The sequence below is a fragment of the Molothrus ater genome, chromosome 1 (genome assembly GCF_012460135.2).
Source record: "Molothrus ater isolate BHLD 08-10-18 breed brown headed cowbird chromosome 1, BPBGC_Mater_1.1, whole genome shotgun sequence".
Taxonomy (NCBI): domain Eukaryota; kingdom Metazoa; phylum Chordata; class Aves; order Passeriformes; family Icteridae; genus Molothrus; species Molothrus ater.
The window spans coordinates 107596457-107615651 of NC_050478.2; the positions used below are offsets into that span (position 1 = coordinate 107596457).

The 19195-nt window shown below is 43.0% G+C and overlaps 1 protein-coding gene and 1 long non-coding RNA gene across 2 annotated transcripts in view; both read right to left on the reverse strand.

Moving 5' to 3' along the window:
* Window positions 1-19195, reverse strand: part of KCTD1 (potassium channel tetramerization domain containing 1) — a 68559-nt gene that overhangs the window by 24341 nt on the left and 25023 nt on the right. The window contains 1 exon segment of the mRNA XM_036378808.2: window positions 10431-10609. Coding sequence (XP_036234701.2) covers window positions 10431-10609 — 179 coding nt within the window.
* LOC129046901 (uncharacterized) lies at window positions 15816-18077 on the reverse strand. The gene is made up of 2 exons (XR_008508749.1): window positions 17119-18077; window positions 15816-16322 (listed from the first exon to the last, which is right to left on the reverse strand). It is a non-coding gene; the product is annotated as an uncharacterized LOC129046901 (long non-coding RNA).

Here is a 19195-nt window from a genome sequence, read left to right on the forward strand (position 1 = left end):
TCTGCCTTTGGGATCACCCTGGCCAACAAAGCACCTGGGTGTATGTTGTTGTGCAAAGGCACACACCCACTGCCTACTGCTCAGTTTATTTAAGCTAGGCTTTCACCAAAGGAAATGGAGGACACCCCAAAGATGTGTGTTTGACAGCTCAGTTACATTCAGAAATAGTGCTTCTTTGTTGTTCTGTCTTCCAAAAAACACCTTTTTTCAATAGTATTTCTGAATTACTGATGCTACTGGTTATTGAAAACAAATTCCAGTTCTTCTGTTTTACTGCTTATAATCCAGCAAAAGAGCAATATTCTTACTATTTCCAGTAAGCAAACACTGATGGCAAAAGATTGGCTCCTACCCCTGTAATCTGGTAAAAACTCCACTGTGCTGCTATAAATACTTCAAACTCGGAGCAACAGAAATCAATGATTTTCTTTCATGCTAGTCTAAGAAAAACATATGAATCATTAGTACAGACATGCAAAGATTTTTAAAACATCAGCATTTAAAAACTAACAGTCCTGACACTTGCTCACAAGAACCAGAAATCCAACACCAACTGAGGTAATGATAGAGCAGTTCAACCCTATCACTACTTCCCACCACAAGGCTAGAAGGTAGTCATGGTACAAATACTGGTTTTTATTTGGTCCTTTATTTTCTTTATCATTGTAATGAAAAGAAAAAAAAAAAACCCTGCAAATTTATGTTCTCATTGAAAGCAAAGACATTACCATACAAGCCGCCTAAAAGGACTTTCTTACCACAAAAGAAACACAAAACTTTTCCTGAAAGATTTGCTTTTCAAATATGCAAAACTCAGTACGTTATAAGGAGGAACACATCAGTTTTTCTGCAGCTCTCATTTTCTGGCTTGTATCACATTTAGGCTGTCCTGTGGCACTGAGAGTACCTGCAGCATTTTCTCTGAAATCCCCCGAATGCCCCCTCACCCTCTCCCCCATGTATCACCAAGACGATGATGTTTTGATGAAGCATCAAGCACGGGCCCTCGAGATAATGGATTCAGCGGGATACACTTAAAAGATCATTTTTCTCTTTTGTATTGACTGCTTGCACTGCTCTAAGACAGGAAGGGCTTTCATTTTTTATGTAAGCTGCAAGACCCCGAGGGTCCTCTAAACTGTTTAAGAGGGATCAATTTTCAGATGGGTAGAAGGGGCCCAGCAGACCATCACAGTTTGGAGCACCTTCTTCCCCTCCTATCACTGACAAGTTTGGGCAAACCTAAAACCAGCTCCCAGCTGAGCCACTCTGGCATGGCAGAGCTTCTCACTGTTTGGGATTTGTGGTTAGCACTCGAACAGAACTATAATTTATAGTGTGCATGGAACAAAATAGGAAAAAAATTTTCACAGAAGCAAAATAATCACAGGGGCTGACACAGAAAAACAGCAATAGAGCTGCTAAGCAAAGCAGTGCTTGGCACTGGCGTAGGGGCAGGAAACCATTGCCCCATGACACGGTTTAATGCAGTGACATTGCTGCAATTACACCCAGGCAACCTAACAAAACAAATTTATTGTACGGCACAAAATATTTCCAATTCAACATTGCAACATTTATTTTTTAATTGCAGAACAAAGAACAACTTTTGGGGTGTGGAAGGACATAATCCATCATTTGCTCTGAAGTGACACACTTATGGCAAATGCTGTATATTATAACTTTCTATGCCACAATAAGCAACTACAAGCACTTTCTTAGGCAAGGAATGCAAAGGGTTTGGGTGTGGTTCTGTGAGATACTGCTTATCCCTCCATCTCCCTCTGTGTCAGCAGGGAGCCAAAGGCAAGCCACGTGTTGCTGCACTGGGACTTCAATCACTCCTGTTTTGCATGTGTCACACAGCTTGTGACAGCCTTTCACCTGCAACACGCCTCATGTGGAAAGAGTTTTTACCGTTCAAATATGGCCTGAACGAGAACTTAAATACAATTTTTTAATTAAAAGGAATGGGATGTTAATAGGTCACTTAAAGAACAATTATGTCTACCATTTGATTGACAGGCTTCTCACATTTTATCAAGAAAACAGCATTGTGGTCTAGGAGGTAGAATTTATCTTTCTAAATTGCTAAACTGCAAAAGCATATCCCATTGCATTTAACACTGCTTTGTGCAACTAAACACACCCTTTCATCTTTCTGTCACTCTCCCCCTTTACCTCTTTTAATCCTTTGCAAACAGAAAGTTTTTGATTCACAGAAACTGAATTGCCAGTGTTGCTCTCCATCACTGAATGCCTGTTCTGCAAAATGCAGCAGTGTGAAGAAATTGCAAAGATAGGTCTTCAGTAATTAGCTTGGGTACCAGACGTGGCACAGCTGAGTTTGCTGGAAGCAGGAAAAACGAGTCCAGGTGGAGCGTCGCGCTATATTGCTTTGAGCACCTGAGCTACCCAAGTGTCTGCACACACAGGCGCTGCACGGAGGAAGGACTGGATAGCAAAGTGACTGTGAGCCCACTGCTCTCCTAAAGGCATGTCCCTACAAAGCAGTCCAGAAGTAGCAGCTACAAGGTCAGCTTACAATGCTTTCAAACGGTTACAGAAGCCCATTGGTTCTCAGCAGGCAGAAGGTGCCTTGAAAATGCCTAGAAAAGTGCCCACATTTTCTGCAGAGAGCTGCAGCTGTGCTGGAAGAGTCCTACAGACCCAAGGTAATGCACACATCTGGGCTAGAAACAATTTATTTGATTACTGATTTAAAGACTCAGTGAAAGGAATCAATGTGAATGAGTCTCAGAGACACCCCTGAACTGATGTCACTAAGAGCAAAAGCAGTATCTGAGATATCCTTAAAACATGCTGGCTGCTTACCTACTCTAAGACAGCTCACTATTAACAAGAGCCAGAAAACCATACATGTGTGGGGGGAAAAGGACAAGTAAGCCAGCAATGTGCTTTGATCTGGTCAGGTAAAGATCACTTGGGACCTCTGTGAGCTCTGACTCCTTCCAACAGAGATAGAAAGTGTGTACAAAAAAGAAATGAAGACAAAGCAATGAGGGACTTTAGTTGACAGAAGTAGGGCCAATGCTCAGGGACAGAAAAAAAGATACTGAAAGGCAAGAGTCAGACTTCAACATCTTGCATGGTGTAGACAAAGGCAAAAAAAAAGGTTGAGAACAAAAGACAAAAGGAGAATAAAGCTTGCCAGATGACACTTGTCTGGTTATGATATTTGAATAAATTGCAGACTGGTTGAGTTAGAGGAAAAGTTCACATAACAGGAACTGGTGACATTCCCTTGGCCAACACAGCATTTGTGCCTTATTTGCATTTAAATGACTGCAGATAACCATTCAGTCCTGAGCAGTTTTCACCATTTCCTATGCAACCTCTGCAAATACATCCCCAAATGGCAAGCATACTTGTATACATGAAACCCAGCCAGAAGGCTGATCATCACCAGAAAGAAGTAAGCCAGAAGTTGGAATCTATATCCTAAAGCTTCAAACACACCCAAGAGGTGGCCGGGTGTTGACGGCAAAACTGGAAGCCAAATGTATTTGCTTCTGCAATTATGTATGTACTAGATGCCAATTTGCTTAGCAACTACATTGCAATTTATGAAAGACCAATGAAGTACAAACAGTTTATGTGGGAGCAGAATGAAAACCTTGTGCTAACATACTCCTTGCCATCAGGAACCTGTACCTGCTGTAAGTACAGCAAAAGGCAAAACAAACCACTAAACCTCATGATCATGGTTCAAACCTGGGCCCTATGAGAAGTGACCAATAAGCAGAATACTTCAGTGCCACCTCCGTTTCTAATGGGATTTTTTCTTATTAGGTCTGCGAGACCCAGAGACTCAGAAAATTGTTTTATCTTCCCAGGTATTGGGCAGAGTGAGAAATACTGCTTGGGTGCCTTCAGTCTAGCTTGTGAAACCATGCTATTGGGCAGAAAAATACAAAAGTTGTAAAATTCCCATCCACAAATTTCCATCCACCAAGGATTCCAAGCAGCCTTTGCAATCAAATTATTTCTCAAAGCACAGGCCCTTAAACTAGTTATTGACAACCTCCCCTCTGCTGGACTTACAGGCTGATCCAATCCCTACAAACCCACACAAGCCAACTGGCAAAAGAATGCCTACACTGATTATATGGCTATGGATTTTCTTCTTTCCCCTCAAGAAAAAATGATTGTTACTTCTGAGGATTACTAGCCTCAGAAATAAGGAGCTGAAGTTTTTAGCTTTCTAACACTCCTGAATGTAGACACTTATTCCTCTGAACATATTTCCTTATTCACTGTCATAGCCAGGCAGCCAGAACAAGCATGTAATGAACCCCTGTAGCATCAAGTCTGCACATCTACTTTCCCTGGCTCTGCATATATGCAAAGAGCTCTCCAACAATCCACTATCTTGATTTTACTGTCATTTTACAGATTTAAGTGCAAAAGCATTGAACAAGTACAGGACACTGCTTTTTACCCTACAAGTAAATACACATAAGCTCACTTTTACTGATTTAGAACAGGAAGACAGACACCAATTTGTGGCCCCTTTCAGTGATGACTCACCAGCAGTTACTGACCACATGATGTGAGAACCTGCTAATCTGATAGTGCCATTTCTTTCACCAGTCACCAGCCACAAGCAACAGCAGCAACTTGCTGACCTTGCAAATTAAACATTTTACAGGACTACAATTTGAAAAATATTTACTTCTACTGAGGCAACAGTGATGACTGACCTGTGGTGATCATTAATTGAGGCAAAATGAGGTCAATATATACCCTAAATTCAATATACATACCTAGAGCTACAATTAATCTTGGTTCAGCCAGGACCAGAAAATACCCCTCCAAGCTCTTTATTGACAGATGTGTGTTGCAAGAGAGCTCTCTTTAAAATATCAGTTGTGCAAATTCTCTGAATTTCTTTAAATAGGCATGAACCACAGTATCATTCACAATTCTGTTTCCATTTTCTTTCCAAGTCTGTGTATGTGGTTACACCAACCAACACAACTGTACTGCCTGACTGTGTTCAGTCTGGTCCTCATGAATCAACAGTTAATTTTTTATTAATACACGTTACTGATGATACCAACATCATCAACCTCTATCTCAGTTACTGGATCTATAAATATTTATGCTTAGAGATAGTAATCTTTTACACTTTCAATCATCATCCCAAAGCACTCTACAAATTGCTTTTTTGTTAACCTTGGTAGGAAACAAGTGAAGCTCAAAGTTAAATCAGTTATCTTGGGTCACAGAACAGGTCAGTGAGAGTCAATGTATTTCCCTATCCCAAGCCCTCACTCTTCCTTGCCACAAGACCATGCAGCAATCAAATGATGAAATATAAAAGGTGAATAACGAGATGAGTAAGACAGGATAGATAACAAAGACTGAACTGACCCTCTGCCAACTTCTTCTGCCTCTTTCCCTCCTGCCAGGAATGTTACAAAACATTAAAAAGCTGTGACCTGGACCATTCATGCTAATGCAGCAGACAAAGCTGGTTACAGCAATACTGAAAACTTTCACAGAAGCTTGCTCTTTCACAGAAGCTTGCCCTTGATGTTGCTATTCTAGAAAGCTACAGATAGAGATGTACCTCTCAGGAAGATAAATCCAAATAAGGAAGGTGAAAATAAAGATGCAGTAACACCCACTCTCTCAATTTTCCTTTAAAAACCCAAATCACCAAATGCTCATTAGTTAGAAAATTTTGTATTTCTTCAAATTTAGCACAACTTAGAGCAGTTTGAGAAGTACTTTCCAAGGTCAGCACGAAAGTTGTGACAGGGCTGCTTTCATGGATGTGCTACAGAGGGAGGCCTATGCAAAGTGCAGAGCACCCTCACCTCAGCAGGTCTCCTACAGCATGGTGCTTCATTTTGCAGGAGTTTGAGCTAAGGGCTATGTCAGTTTGCTTTGGACCTGGGGACTGATAGCAGAAACTGCCAGAGCTCTGATACAGGCAAGCAGTGCTGCCTGATTCACAGCACGGCCTTGGAACTCTACCTACACACCTTGTGAAGGATAAGTCTTTCTTGCAAACTGTCAAAAAAGGCCAAGGACAGTCTGGGCATTCTCCTAAGTAATCTGTGCTCTTGATGCAAAAGAAACCCTTACCAATAAAAAAAAAAATGCCAGTGTCCTAACTGGATCCAAGTGTGTGAAATTTAATTTCCCTGAGGGCTGAGAGTGAAGATTGGGTAAGAAAACTGGGACACGAATGGATTGGTTCATATGAAAACCTGAAATTGCCCTGGGCAGAAATATGGAAGGATTGTGAAATACTGTATAAGAAGAATCCATCTTCATATGCAGGGAGCAACTCAAGATGGGAGATGTAGCAACACAAACAGATACTCCAAAAGGTTCTACAGAGTTATATACAAGGTTTTAAGTGATTTTTTTCCCATTCTGTGGTAGGAATATGTGATGTGGCAATCCAATGCCATGGTGTTATGCAAATATTTGTACCAGATGACTTGGACAGACCTAATTAAAAGTTCAGATGCTTTGAACATACAAGATATACAATACTGCTGATATTGCTGATATCAAAGATATCAGACAGCTGATGCATGTATGATCAAAGTTCAACATCTTCCCATTCAGCTCGGATATTCAGTTGAGGTTGTCTCAGCCTGGTACACAATAACTTCTGGTAGATGCCATGCAGACAGCATTTAGGCTGAGAGATGTAGGAATGCTGACTCCAAGCAAAGGGCTCGATCCTGCTGCAAGATGATCATGCACTGGAAGGAGAGTAGGCTGCTTGGGTTAAAGTATCAGAGCTAACCAGCCAGTGCTTCCTCTCCTACAATCATAAATCCTAACACCTCAACCTGTTCTCCTCAAGCTTTTTGGTGACCACAGGGAACAATGGCACTGCATGCATGTGCCTGAGCTCTTGGGGGAGAAAAGCTCCTTTAGCAGACCCTCGTCTTGGATCCTTCTTTCCTGGAATAATTTTTTTCCCTGGGCTGTGGAAAAAAAACCCTTCATTTTCAAAAACCAAGCAATTTTTAAAAAATTTGTACACCCAAATCTTTAGCAGATAGCTGACTGTTGCCAGATACCAACCTGAAGATCTGGTAACTTCAAGTAAACCAAAGGTTGTACAATCTGTGCAGGGCTGAATGCACCAAGGTCTACGGTCTCAGTGGAGAGAGCTACATAGATGGCTGCATACCTGCTCCCTCCTCACACTTTAAAAAAAAATTGCAATTTATTTCAGCAGAGAGACCTCACATTAGGTCTTCTTGGTAGACAGGCTGATTCAAACTTAGGCTTCTTCCCAAAGCCTAAGTCTGGAAAATTGTATTATTGAGCTTCATGAGACCATGTTTGGAGCATTTGAGTTTTCCTTGTGAAAACAATAGGTTCTCCCTAGTCTAGATTATAACTGGGCTCTTTGAAATTATATGCTACTAGATTTTAAAATTAATTTTGAGAGCTTTTTAAGCATTATTTTAGCTTCAGAATTTATAATTCTAGGATTACTCAATTCAAACCATCCATTAGATAAGCTGCTTGTCTGTCAGATTGCTTCACTGAATCAGCTTTTGCCCAAAACATAGATTGGTTCTGATTCTCTGGCTTCTTCAAGCACAAGATCATTTGAGAGAAACCCACAATTGTCTTTCCAAAGCAAAGAGCAGGGATCCAGCAACAGTAGCAAGACACTTTTACAGTCACACCAAGGTTTCTTTGGAGGGATGAACAGGCATCTGTCAGTAGGCATTTTACATGTCAAGGCACAAACCAGGTTGGGGAACCTAACAGAAGAATTATGGAAAATGATCCCTTCAAGCTACAAGTCTTTACCTGATATCATTTAAGAAACTCTTTTTCTCTTTTTTAAAGTACTCTTTCCAATTCGTACTCTACTGCCCAAGAAGAAGAAAACAGTGAGGTACAAGATGAGGGCTATTGACTCCAAAAGGAGAAGGAAGAGTGCACTTGCTCCAAAGCAGAGACTGCTCCATCAGAATAGGTCTCCCTCACACCAGCAAGTCAGAGTGACTCCAGAGCTGCTGGTTTGAATATCACCCTTTCAATCTCACAAAGAAAGATGACTCTGGTACCTGGCCCACAGATGAAAGGTTCATTTTAGGCTTCTGGCCCTTAGACTACATGTAATACGAGTCAGAAACCTAATGACTTTCATGTCTCAACCTGTTACATGCTGGAGCCTGTAACTGATGCCTTGACTCATCCCTGGAGCAGTGCTCTTTCAGGCAAGATAATCAAGACCTTATTTTTCGTAGACAATACTTCATATAACAGTAAGTCTCAGGAGGTTTCAACTGGCCCAAAAATATCTATGAGACCTTCCTTACTTTTGATATCATTCACACATGTGATATTGGCAGAAAAAGAAACATACAAGCAATGTTGACAAAAACCTTGTGAGCAATGAAGTTAGAGTCTTGCTAGATATGAAACTGACCAGGTCAGGCTTCAAGAAACAATTTGTATTAATGTCTAAATATTACTGGGTAATTTTTACCTAGCACTCACTCTATATAAGTATGTACAGATATATATACACACGTATATACATCCCAGCCCTCCACTGGAAAAAAACCTCCTGGCAAAATCTCAGACAAAACCCAAACAACTATATCATGATTACGGGCATATTGCTTCATGTCATTGTCTTGACATTCAAACGAGTATAGTAATTGCTCTTTTGAAGCTGCTAATGTTAAAAAAAATCTCTCAGGTTCTGGAAGTGGCTGGGAATTCCAGGTTCTAACAGCTACACTGGAAATATTCACTCATCAAGAGGTTCAAAAGACACTGTCAGAACTGAAACACAAACACATGTCAGAACGACTTGAAGCAGAATGACTATAACTCAGAGTTTGGGTTTTCTTTAAATTATGTTTGAAGAGCTTTTAAAATGTTTAATTTATTAAACTGGCTTTGATACTACAGGCATAGCTTTCACTTTCAAGTGCTACAATGGCTCAATTGAGCACAGAATACATTAAGCTTAAATTCCACTGCCACCAGACACATTTTTGAATGACATTTTAGTGTTTCTTCACTTGAAGTAATATACTCTCTCTGTGAATTTGACATGAAAACAGAAGCAGCAGCCTCTCATTCTGCGCACACAACAGTGTCAGACACCATCACTGCTCCAACAACCAAAAAACCCACGAAGTCATCACAACTACTAGGAGCTGAACACAAGAAACTTCTAAAAAAAAAACCCCAAAAGAACAGATTTGGTTTTCTAAGAACAGTTCAAGTTTTCCCAGACATTACTTCAATCTCTCCTGGCAGACCCAGGCTCTGGCATGGCTTCTTTTGCTCCTCTCTGCCGGGTTTCCCTGAGGAGACTATCTCAAGAAAGGCCATGTGCCTCGCTGTGTGTAGGGCTCTCTTCCTCCAGCCCTGTCAGGAGCACTGCTTCAGCCCACCTAACACTGTGAGCTGGCAATGCAGAGGCAGCAGCATCAAGTGAAACCCAGGCTTTGAACCAAGTCACATCCCATGAAGTGGGCTTTGTGCCCTTTGAAAAGGTGGGTCAGAGCTGTGGGATCAAGAAACTGAAAATCTCCCCCCTCAGACTGGAGAGAACACAATGGGAGCACTGCCTGCCCTCTGGAGCAGGACTGGGCAGCAAAGGGCAAGGTATAGATTCATACTGTGGACACAATGACTTCTTGCTGTCTCATGACCAACCCTTAGAGTTACAGTACCACTGCACTGCTTGTCTGCCAGCACCACCAGGCAATGCCCACACACACTGCTAAATGCACTCTAGATTTCTCAGAGATGCACTCTTGTTTTAGCTACTCTACAGGCACCCTTTGCTCACATATGCAGCAGTTCTCTGACTGCTTAATACCAGTGAGCTACCAGAGTCACAAATACTTCATTCAAAAGGTATATGAGAGTTAAGAGCCCAATTATTTGAAAAGTCCTAAAAGTATTCAGTTAATACTGTCCTGGAGTTTATTTCATTCAACCTTGCCTTTGCCTCAAGTGACACATCTGAGATGGCATGTTGACAGCACAGGAGAGCGGTTACTGTTCCAAAAGAAACAAAACAAATACTCCAACACCCCCACCATTGGGATTAAATGCAGTATCACTACAGTTTTTGAATGTAACAAACCACAGCATGGGTGCCCTGGCACAAACCCAGAATCCTAGGTAGTAGAAAGTAAGTGCTCTTTTCTCCTAGCTTTGTTTTAGTACACACACATCAGGATTTGCAGAAGTGCCATTTGTCAGGAACACAGTGGAGCAGGGAAACAAAAGTCAGTCTCTAACTGCCTACTAACAAAGAAAGCTAATTTAATTTTGAAACAAAAGCAGCTAAATTCATCATTCTGAGACAGCCCCAGGACGTCCAAGCATGAAAAGAAAGAAAAGGAGTTTGCCAAAGACATGCAGAAGAAGCTTTTTAAAGTTACCTGGAATCGGGATATTTTGTAAGCGTGGCCAAGCTGCTGGTATACATGTGCCCACCCACATCAATGTGAACTGGTGCGTTGGATTTTGTGAGCTGTGCTGGAGTGGGGATGCCTTGATTGTTCAATGGAGATGCAGGGGATCTAGTAATCAGAGGTCTTGACATATTGGGCCGACTGTCCTGTGAAAAGATAGACCTGGGTTAATGATCTCCTTAAAAACCTTACAGAAACCCCCAGTCTTGAATCAATAGGACTGTCTCATAGCCTCAGATTATGACTTTTATCTTAGTAAAGCACAGACAAATATTCGGCAGTTTTTAAAATGAATCCAGCTCCGAGAGTTTGAAATGGCTACATTTTAAATGAGTGGGGCAAAACGCACTGATAGAACCCACAAAGAAGAAATCACATTCAAAACCAAGCTTTTCCTGAACGCTATTCGCGACACTCAATCCATACCAACAAAAAGGGTCATTCTTATTTTTAAGAGCTGATGAAAGCACTGACAGAAAGAGGTACAGACAAAAAGACTGAGAACAATATTTTTCTCAACTGAGACAACCCCAGGTAGACTTTCTGTTCCTTCCCAAGCCTTCCGTCACTGCCATACCACCAGAACAGGAATACAAACCCTCAACTCCTCCATCCTGCACACTCTTCTCTTGAATTCCCAATTCACATAGCACAGGAACAGAAGCAGAAACACCTGGACTAGTCAACTGCTCATGGACTGCAGACCACTGGACATCGACAGCCTTTGAGAAAGACATTTTCCATTTAAAAGTTATACGTATGGCGACAGCTGCCCCGGCGTGCCGCGCATAGGCTGCAGGTCTGAGCGGCTCCCCGGGCTGAGCGCGGAGCGGGAGCCGATGCTCCGCTGATGAAGCCAACTTTGGGAGCGCTGCAGCAGCGCGGAGCGGAGCCGATGCTCCGCTGATGAAGCCAACTTTGAGCCGCGGCAATGGGAGCGCAGCAGCAGCGCGGAGCGGAGCCGATGCTCCGCTGATGAACCAACTTTGGGAGCGCTGCAGCAGCGGCGCGGAGCGAGCGGCGGCCGCCTGCGCGCTGCGGGCGGGGCAGGGAAGGGCAGGGCAGGGCAGGGCGGTGAGCTGGAGCCAGGAAGGCAGGCGGCAGGCAAAGTTGGGATTAAAATAGAAATGCGTTCTCGAGAGCGGTTTTGAGACAACGCCGCTTTCGACTGAAGGACAGATCCACGCGGGGTGGAATCTTATAGGGATGCCCTGAGAACTAAAAGCCCTTGCAAATGACCGAGTTTTACATTTAAAAGGTAAGCAAAGCAGCGAAAAGTCAGATACACTTCATCACAAAACTCCCTTTGTTCTTTCAACACCGTCTTTCAGCTGCACAGAGTAATGTATTCCTTGTAAACATCTCCTCGGAGCCAGGCAGCAAACCTCAGCAAAGCGGAGCGCGGCCATCAGAGACAGTCACGGGGCGCTCGGACCAGCCCAGTCCGCCGTCCCCAAAAACCAGCGTTTCTCCATTTTTCATGGCTGCTCAAGGGCTCAAATCACAAAGGCAACGTGAGCCAGGTAATCGTCTGGCTGAAATGATTTACAGGCCAGCGTTGCACGATAAATCCGAATAGTGTGTAACAAAAGGCATCTATAAACCACAAGGTACTTAACTAATTTTCTTTCATACACAAAAGCAAGCTTCATTCTAATACTGATAAAAACTAAGGGAATGAAGAAAAACATCTAGTTTAGATGTTGGGGGGAGGGAAGGGTTGGGTTTCTTCTCTTTCTTTATAAGCAGAAGTTAATATAAATCTGCAGAAATACCAGGCTTAATCACTAAAATTGCTGGAGGAGGTGCCTGCAGCGCAAAGAAGACAAGTCCAGACAAAATAAGGTACACACGCTATGCAAAACTAATGTCTGCTATAAATGCTATGTGGTACAACCACCACCCAAGATGCTACTGATCTGCAGAGCGGTATTTAGTAAAATAATGAAGAAAAAATTAAAACAACAACTACAAAGGTGAAAGTAAGAAGTCAAGGACTGATACAAACTAGGGGTGGGGGGAGCATGCATTGGACGATTAGCAGGAGGAAAGCAGCAGGTCTGAGGAACACATTTCAGTGCTTAAAAGCAGACAGTTTGGCAAAAATAAAGATAACATTATCAATGAAAGTTGAGACTAAAACAAAAACCAAATTCTGTAACTTGTACGAGATGGACACCAGCATGTCCCTTCACAGGATCCTCTCTGGCAGAAAAAACATAGCTCTCTTGCAATTTAGCACAGTGCAGCACCACCGAGTCTGTCACAGTTTTTCAATTGGACACATTCTCCTGTATACCCTGCCTGGGGCTGCTGGAGAGAAAATGAACAGATTTGCAGGGTTAATATTGTAGTTAGGCTGGAACCTCATTCAGTGTAGCTGTGATAGCACTGGCTGCACAAAACAGTAGAAGAATGTGTAGTATAAACATCACTGCCAGGATGGGAGATAGGTTGGAGGACCGTGGGCATTTTAAAAGGCAAAAGAACCCACAAAGCATAAGAAAAGGGAACCAGTTTCCAAACCCAGGTCATAACCAAGCTGACATTTACACAGTTTACCTACTAAAACTCCCAAGAAATAAAAATGCTTTATAGTAAAACCTTTTGCTCTTTTATTTCATCCTCCTCCTTTTCAACGTTTCCCCTTCAAGTTACCTGTGTTTATTGTGTCTCATGAAACAAAGTCCTTCTTCTCAGTGGCTGATATTAAGCACAATAATGCTAACCTTGCTCCAGTCTCAGCCCACAAAGCACATTTCCCTGCATAAAAACAGTTCAGTATAATTTTGGAGATACTTTGAAATTAAACAATTGTATTTTTACTGCAGTTGCCCCAGAGAAACTACAGCAAAAATGGGATTCAGAGAAGCAAGTCCATGAAAAATTCCCATTTTTTCAATGTGGCACAACTCAATAGCACTGTCAGAGCACAGAAGATCACCATCCAATGGGTACAGCATTTAACAGATCAGAGTTATATAACTGCATTAGTTAAATCACTGTATTGTTCAGCTATGGAAAGGATAACACAGGGGCAAACAGTCTCTGAAGAAATACATGGCTTGGGTTGGATTACTGCAAACGTGGAAATGAACAAGCTTTGGTTAAATGTAATTAAAACAAAGCACTGCTGGTAAGCTAAGTTTCCACCACCTAATGTGATTACAAATACAATTCCTTAGCAAGAATTACAGGTGGAGAGAAAGGAGTCAGAGAAATTAAAACTCAATGGGCTCCAGCAAGCTATCTGGAACAGCTGACAATGAAAAGAATCAAAAAGTCCTTCAGAAGCCTTTCCTGGTGTCAGGCAGGTGAGACGTGAACCCAGGAACGGGTTCAGAGCTCAGCCACAGCTGTTCCCACACAGGAGATCACAGAGGTTGTTGTCTGCCTTGGGAACTGCATCAGCTTTGTTCATGAGTGGGGCACAAGCCATGGCCACCACCTGCACTGCCTGGGTGGGCAGTGACCCTCCTGACCTGTCAACAGGCTGACCCCTCATAGCTTTCCCTCTCAAACATTTTATTATTTATCCTATAAAAAAAATTAAGTAAAACAGAAAATACAGCTTTATAGGAGTTCCATGGACCAAAATACCTTCAAATACCCTGTAAAGCATTTATCATTATTAATATCCAGATAATTTCCCCCCCCCTCCAACTTTCATAAAAATTAGTTCCCACTTTCACTCAGAATGAGTGAAACTATGTAATCAAAAATGCCGAAATCTGTGTGCTAGGCAGGCTAAAGGCCATTAGGTTGTCTAAAACTTTTCAGTTTTGGTTTAGCACACAAAAGCACTGCTCTTAGGACAGTTTGGGGCTCCTCTACTTCCTTGTTGATACTTGAAGGAGTCTTTCCATAACAAGCAGCTCACAGGCACAGGTCTTTAGAGTACATCTGAATCTGCTTCACATTTTCTGCTCTAGGCAAGCCCTCCTGTAGGCTCAACAAAAGCAAAAGCAGCCGTACTTTAGCTGCTCCTCCTGGGATTTACAAAAATCTGTATAACTTAGAAGCCTTCCTACCGAAGGGGGCCAAGGATCATGGAGAAGAGCTTACAAACCCCTTCTCCTCTGCCTGCCTTTTCTTCTATACCATCTTCTCCCCAGCTCCTCTCAAAAACATTGTTAAAGAGTAAGCCTTTACACCTGGGTTGAAACAAACCATAGTAGCTGCAGGGCTGAGATGTGCACTCGTGCAACTGGTCTTCCAAATGACAATAGCACAGGTGTCAATGTTCTGGCAGCAAGTGGAAGGAATAGGAGATATCTGAAGAACATGAGTCACTACAATGTGCTAAGTGTACAAAAATCAAAGAGATGGGAGGCTTACTCCTCCCCTCAAAATATTAGCATTGGTGTCCTAAGTGTTATTTACACTCTGTGGTCTCGAGTAAAGTCATCCTGGTTCCCTTCTTAAGACAGAAACCTTGACAAAAACCATGCCACCACAAGACAAGCCAAGCTCAGGCACAGAAGGACCGACATTCAAGTACAAACTGTCTGCTTGACTCACCAGACTGTGAGGATCATTTTATTTTGCAGGTCAAGACACTGCTGGCTGGAATTATTTTAGCCAATGTCTTCCCTGTAAGCCAGCCCAGCTCAACCAGAAGTGTATATGCTACTCAGTAGCAAATATATTCCCTGTCAAAGCCCCAGCAGTTATTACTGCTGAAAGAAAAGAAATCAAAACTCAAATTTACACATTTCTAACTCCCTTGGACTTTTTGAGGGAGGTGAGGGCAAGCTTATCTCTTCTAGACATTAGAGCGAAAAATCATGCAGTAGTTTATCCTAAACTATCAAGTCAGTCTGTGTTCATTATCCTTTTTACACCACAGAGAGACATGAGACAGATGCTTCTCCTCACAAAAGCTTGGTGCCCAGGAACAACTGCAAACAGCAGTTAACACATCCACATCAGCACCTCCAGCAGAAGAGTCTGCACACATATATCCCACTGTATGGGGAATGAATCCAAAAGCAAACAAACTTCAGAAGCTGGTGTCAAATCCCTTCTCCTCCAGTACAGAGCAGAAATCACTCAAGTGTCAGGGACATCTGTGTGCCTGCACTCTGAAATAAACAGCAGGCTGATGCTCTGGGGTGCCTGTGGGATGGGGGAAAGTGCAGCTTGAGAACTTCATCCAAACCAGGAACATTAGGACCGCTCTTGGATTTGGCTCCTGCACAAGTGTCCCCGTTTTGAAGATGCACTTTTTCAAAACAAACATTTCATTAAAGATTAAAAAAATAATCATCATCAGGTCTCACCACAATGCTTGGACAAGTACCCCCCCCCACCTTTTTTTGAATTCAGCAAAAAGAGTTGCCACAACAAAGAGGCTGGAGAAAGCATTTATTCAACATAAACAATATCAGTATAGTACAAACAGCACTTCTGGAAGGTATAGCAAGCAGGCAGAGATACAAAGCTACATGTCCAAGAAACCCAGGTTTCTGGAAGGGGAAAATCCCATCCTGGGTACCTCTACGGGCTGGTGATGTCCTCACACCAAATTCTCTAGCTGTGGCTCTGGTACTCAGCATCTACAGATGACACCAACTGTGCTGACCCCTCAGACAGAGCCCTGCAAGGTGGTCAGAGATGACCAAGTGCCCCACACAGAGCATGCAAACTGCGTTTTGATCTCAAGGTGCGCATGCCATCATGGCACTTTCTCTTCACCTTCATTCTGAAGAGCCCAGTGGCACAAAGAAATTGCTCAGATCTTTGTCAAAAAGTCTTTACATGTAAGCACATCCATCCTTTGCTTCTGCTTCTTCACCCTGACACCAATGGTTGGTAGCTCCCTGAGGACATGGTTGGGCTTTACTGCTGCCACTGGGTCTGCAAAACAAAGAAACAGCCCATTGTTTTCCCCAGCAAAAATATGCCGATTGCACTGTCATGTTTTGCCTTTCATCAATATAATACAACTGCCCTTTCTCTCACAGCTGCAAGGTTTAGGATTGCTGACTCTGAACATTAGGAATTATAAGACAAAGCTCCAGAACAATTGTGTTTGAGCGTCACACGAGAAACAGGCCCAAAACACAATCAGCTGCAATTCAATGCCACAGTAAGCTAAGACACCAGGTCCACTGAGACTCAATAGTAGTGCTAGATTTATTATTCTAAATCTCTAAAGCTTCATTTTAAACCCTGAATGTCTGTCAATATACAACAGAAGGTCAAATTATCCTATGCAAGACTGTCAAATACAATGGAGAGCTTGAAAAGCAGGAAGGTTTTCTGGATATGCTGAGCCACAGAATTGCAGAAGATCTACTATGCCAAGCAGCTGCTCACTCCTCACACCACAAGTGACATGCTTGGGGCACTCAGTATTATTTGCAGAAATACATGCAGCAATGCACTTTAGAAAGGTGGGTGTCACAAGGTCACTTGAGAGAGGGGACAGAGATACCCAGAAGGGTCAGTCCCTCATAGCCAGAGTGTGGGGTATAGCTCATTGTGAAACAAAAACCTTGGCTGAAACTCTTTCCTGAAGGTGTCAGGAACAGTATTGGGCTGTCCTCTCTGTATCCTGAAATAGTCCAAATGCAGATCAAGCCTACAAAGGTGATAAACACACCTCTGGTCACACCAGAGTGGCCACAGCAGTGGAGACTGGAGCACTTACCTGATGGGACAATTTTAACTGGTACATTCTCCTTGTCCCAGAGTCACTGTCCCTGGAGTGAAGCACTGATCTGGCCCCTCAAGATGGGGGTCCCTTGCAGCACATCCCAAATTCTGGCTGCTTTCAGCCTTCTCCTCCTGGAGATGCTGGCACTGCAGAGCACATACACACACTAAGTGCTGCAAGCGCTGGAGAGATGTGGTGGCATTTCCTTGGGAAAATGAGCCTTGCTGGGATTTCAGAGCTGACCAGGACCTAGAATAAATGACACAGGTGCAGAGAACCAAATGCAAGGCAAAGGGCTGAAGGAAGTGAGGTATTTGTTTGTGCTTGGTGGAGAAAGCTGCCTACCTGGAGATGCAGGACAGTTAAAAACCACCCTTGGACAAGAGCTTGGAGGCACCTGGGTAATTCCAGAGCTCAGGAGCCAAGTCTATAGCACACAACTAGCTTGAGCAGAACAGCTCTAACCACACTTTCATCAGAAAACTTGTCATTGAGCCCTTAAGAAAAATCTTTAAGTGGAGAAAAAGAATTCATGGATAATGGCAGAAGTCAAATGAGGGCCTTTGCCTACACCAGTACAACAGTAATGGCGAGTTCAAAAACCTGGCAAGGTTTACAGAGACAGGATATATCTTCTCAAGTGCTTAAGAAGTTCTCAGAAAACCTCCCTAAGCCTCGAAACTGCAGACAAAAGTTTAATACCTCCCTCAAAATATAAGTTTGCACTCTTTATGGAAGATTAACTCAGCCCCTTGCTTGTTTGGGTGAGTAGTGCTGAGGTCAGCCCAAATGTTGTCATTTATTACATCTCTGTTCTTCTGCACTGCCTACCCATTTCTTCCTTGGGTCAAGCACAGCCCTTCTGTAGGAGGTGGCTGATGTGCACACTTGCTGTGCTTGGGTCAAGCAAGTGGCAAACATGGCCAGCACAGAATCTGACTGAAGCCGCTAATAGAAGCAGGATCTTTGGAATATATCCAACCCAGAGTATTATTAAAAAAAACAAACGAAACTTGGGGGTCTAGCCCAGATTCACTACCTCCAAACACAAACACCTTGGCTTTCACCACGGAAGGAGAGCTTCTACAGCCTTTAGAGGTGCCGATTCAATTCTCACTCAGCAAAAGCGCCCATTTAATTTACAAGTAAAACCGGATTTGAAAGCTGCTCCCAGTAAGTGCACAGCACACCACTGCCCACCTGACACTCTAATCACAGGGTGTTCACCCCAGGATGCAGCAGGCAAAAACATCCCCTAACCATGCTGGAGGACACAGTGTTTAGATGCAGGAGGACATGGGACCAAAGGTAACAGACTTGCCATGATGTTGCTAAGGGTGTCCTATGATACAGACAGACTGGACAGCTGACATTTCAGGCCACTTGCTCCACCAAGGGCTTGTCTGTTCTGCACCAGCATCTACTCAAATTAGCAATGAAACCAAGTTAGGAGTGACCAAACGAAAGTGTAACTCCTGTGCTGGACATGACCAGTTCAAAATATTTCACGAGGTACACAATGCAGTGTAGTGTACACAATGCAGTGCTTCAGTCACCTTCAAACCCAAACTTCTTTATTCTCACTTGCAAGAGGGGACAAGTATCACATCAGATACTGCAGAAACAAGCCAGTAAGCACGAAGCGCTCCCTTGTCTGAGCACGGAATGATTGCAGTCATTGTGGACACTTAAAAAAAAAAAAAAAAAAGAAGGAAACACTATTAAAAGATGAGCAGTCCCTGGGAAAGGCTTCCAGGTCTGAAGAGCCTTCAGCAGCCTGGCAGCCCTGCCCACAACACTACAGCTAGATACTAAAGTCTTTGCTTCTGCTGCCCTGAGGACAGTTTCATTTACTCTCCTTTAAACCTGGAAAATAGGTCGCTTTTCTTCTTGTACCTCTATCAAACCTCAAGGAGCAGAGAAAACGTGAATTTATTTATACCTCATAGGAAAGCAAGCACACACAAAGGGAGCACCACCTTTTACAAAGGGCAGAGATGACAGACTACTTCCCCACCATACAAGGCTTCACTCATTCCAGTGAGAAGCATAGATCCAAATATCTTGGACC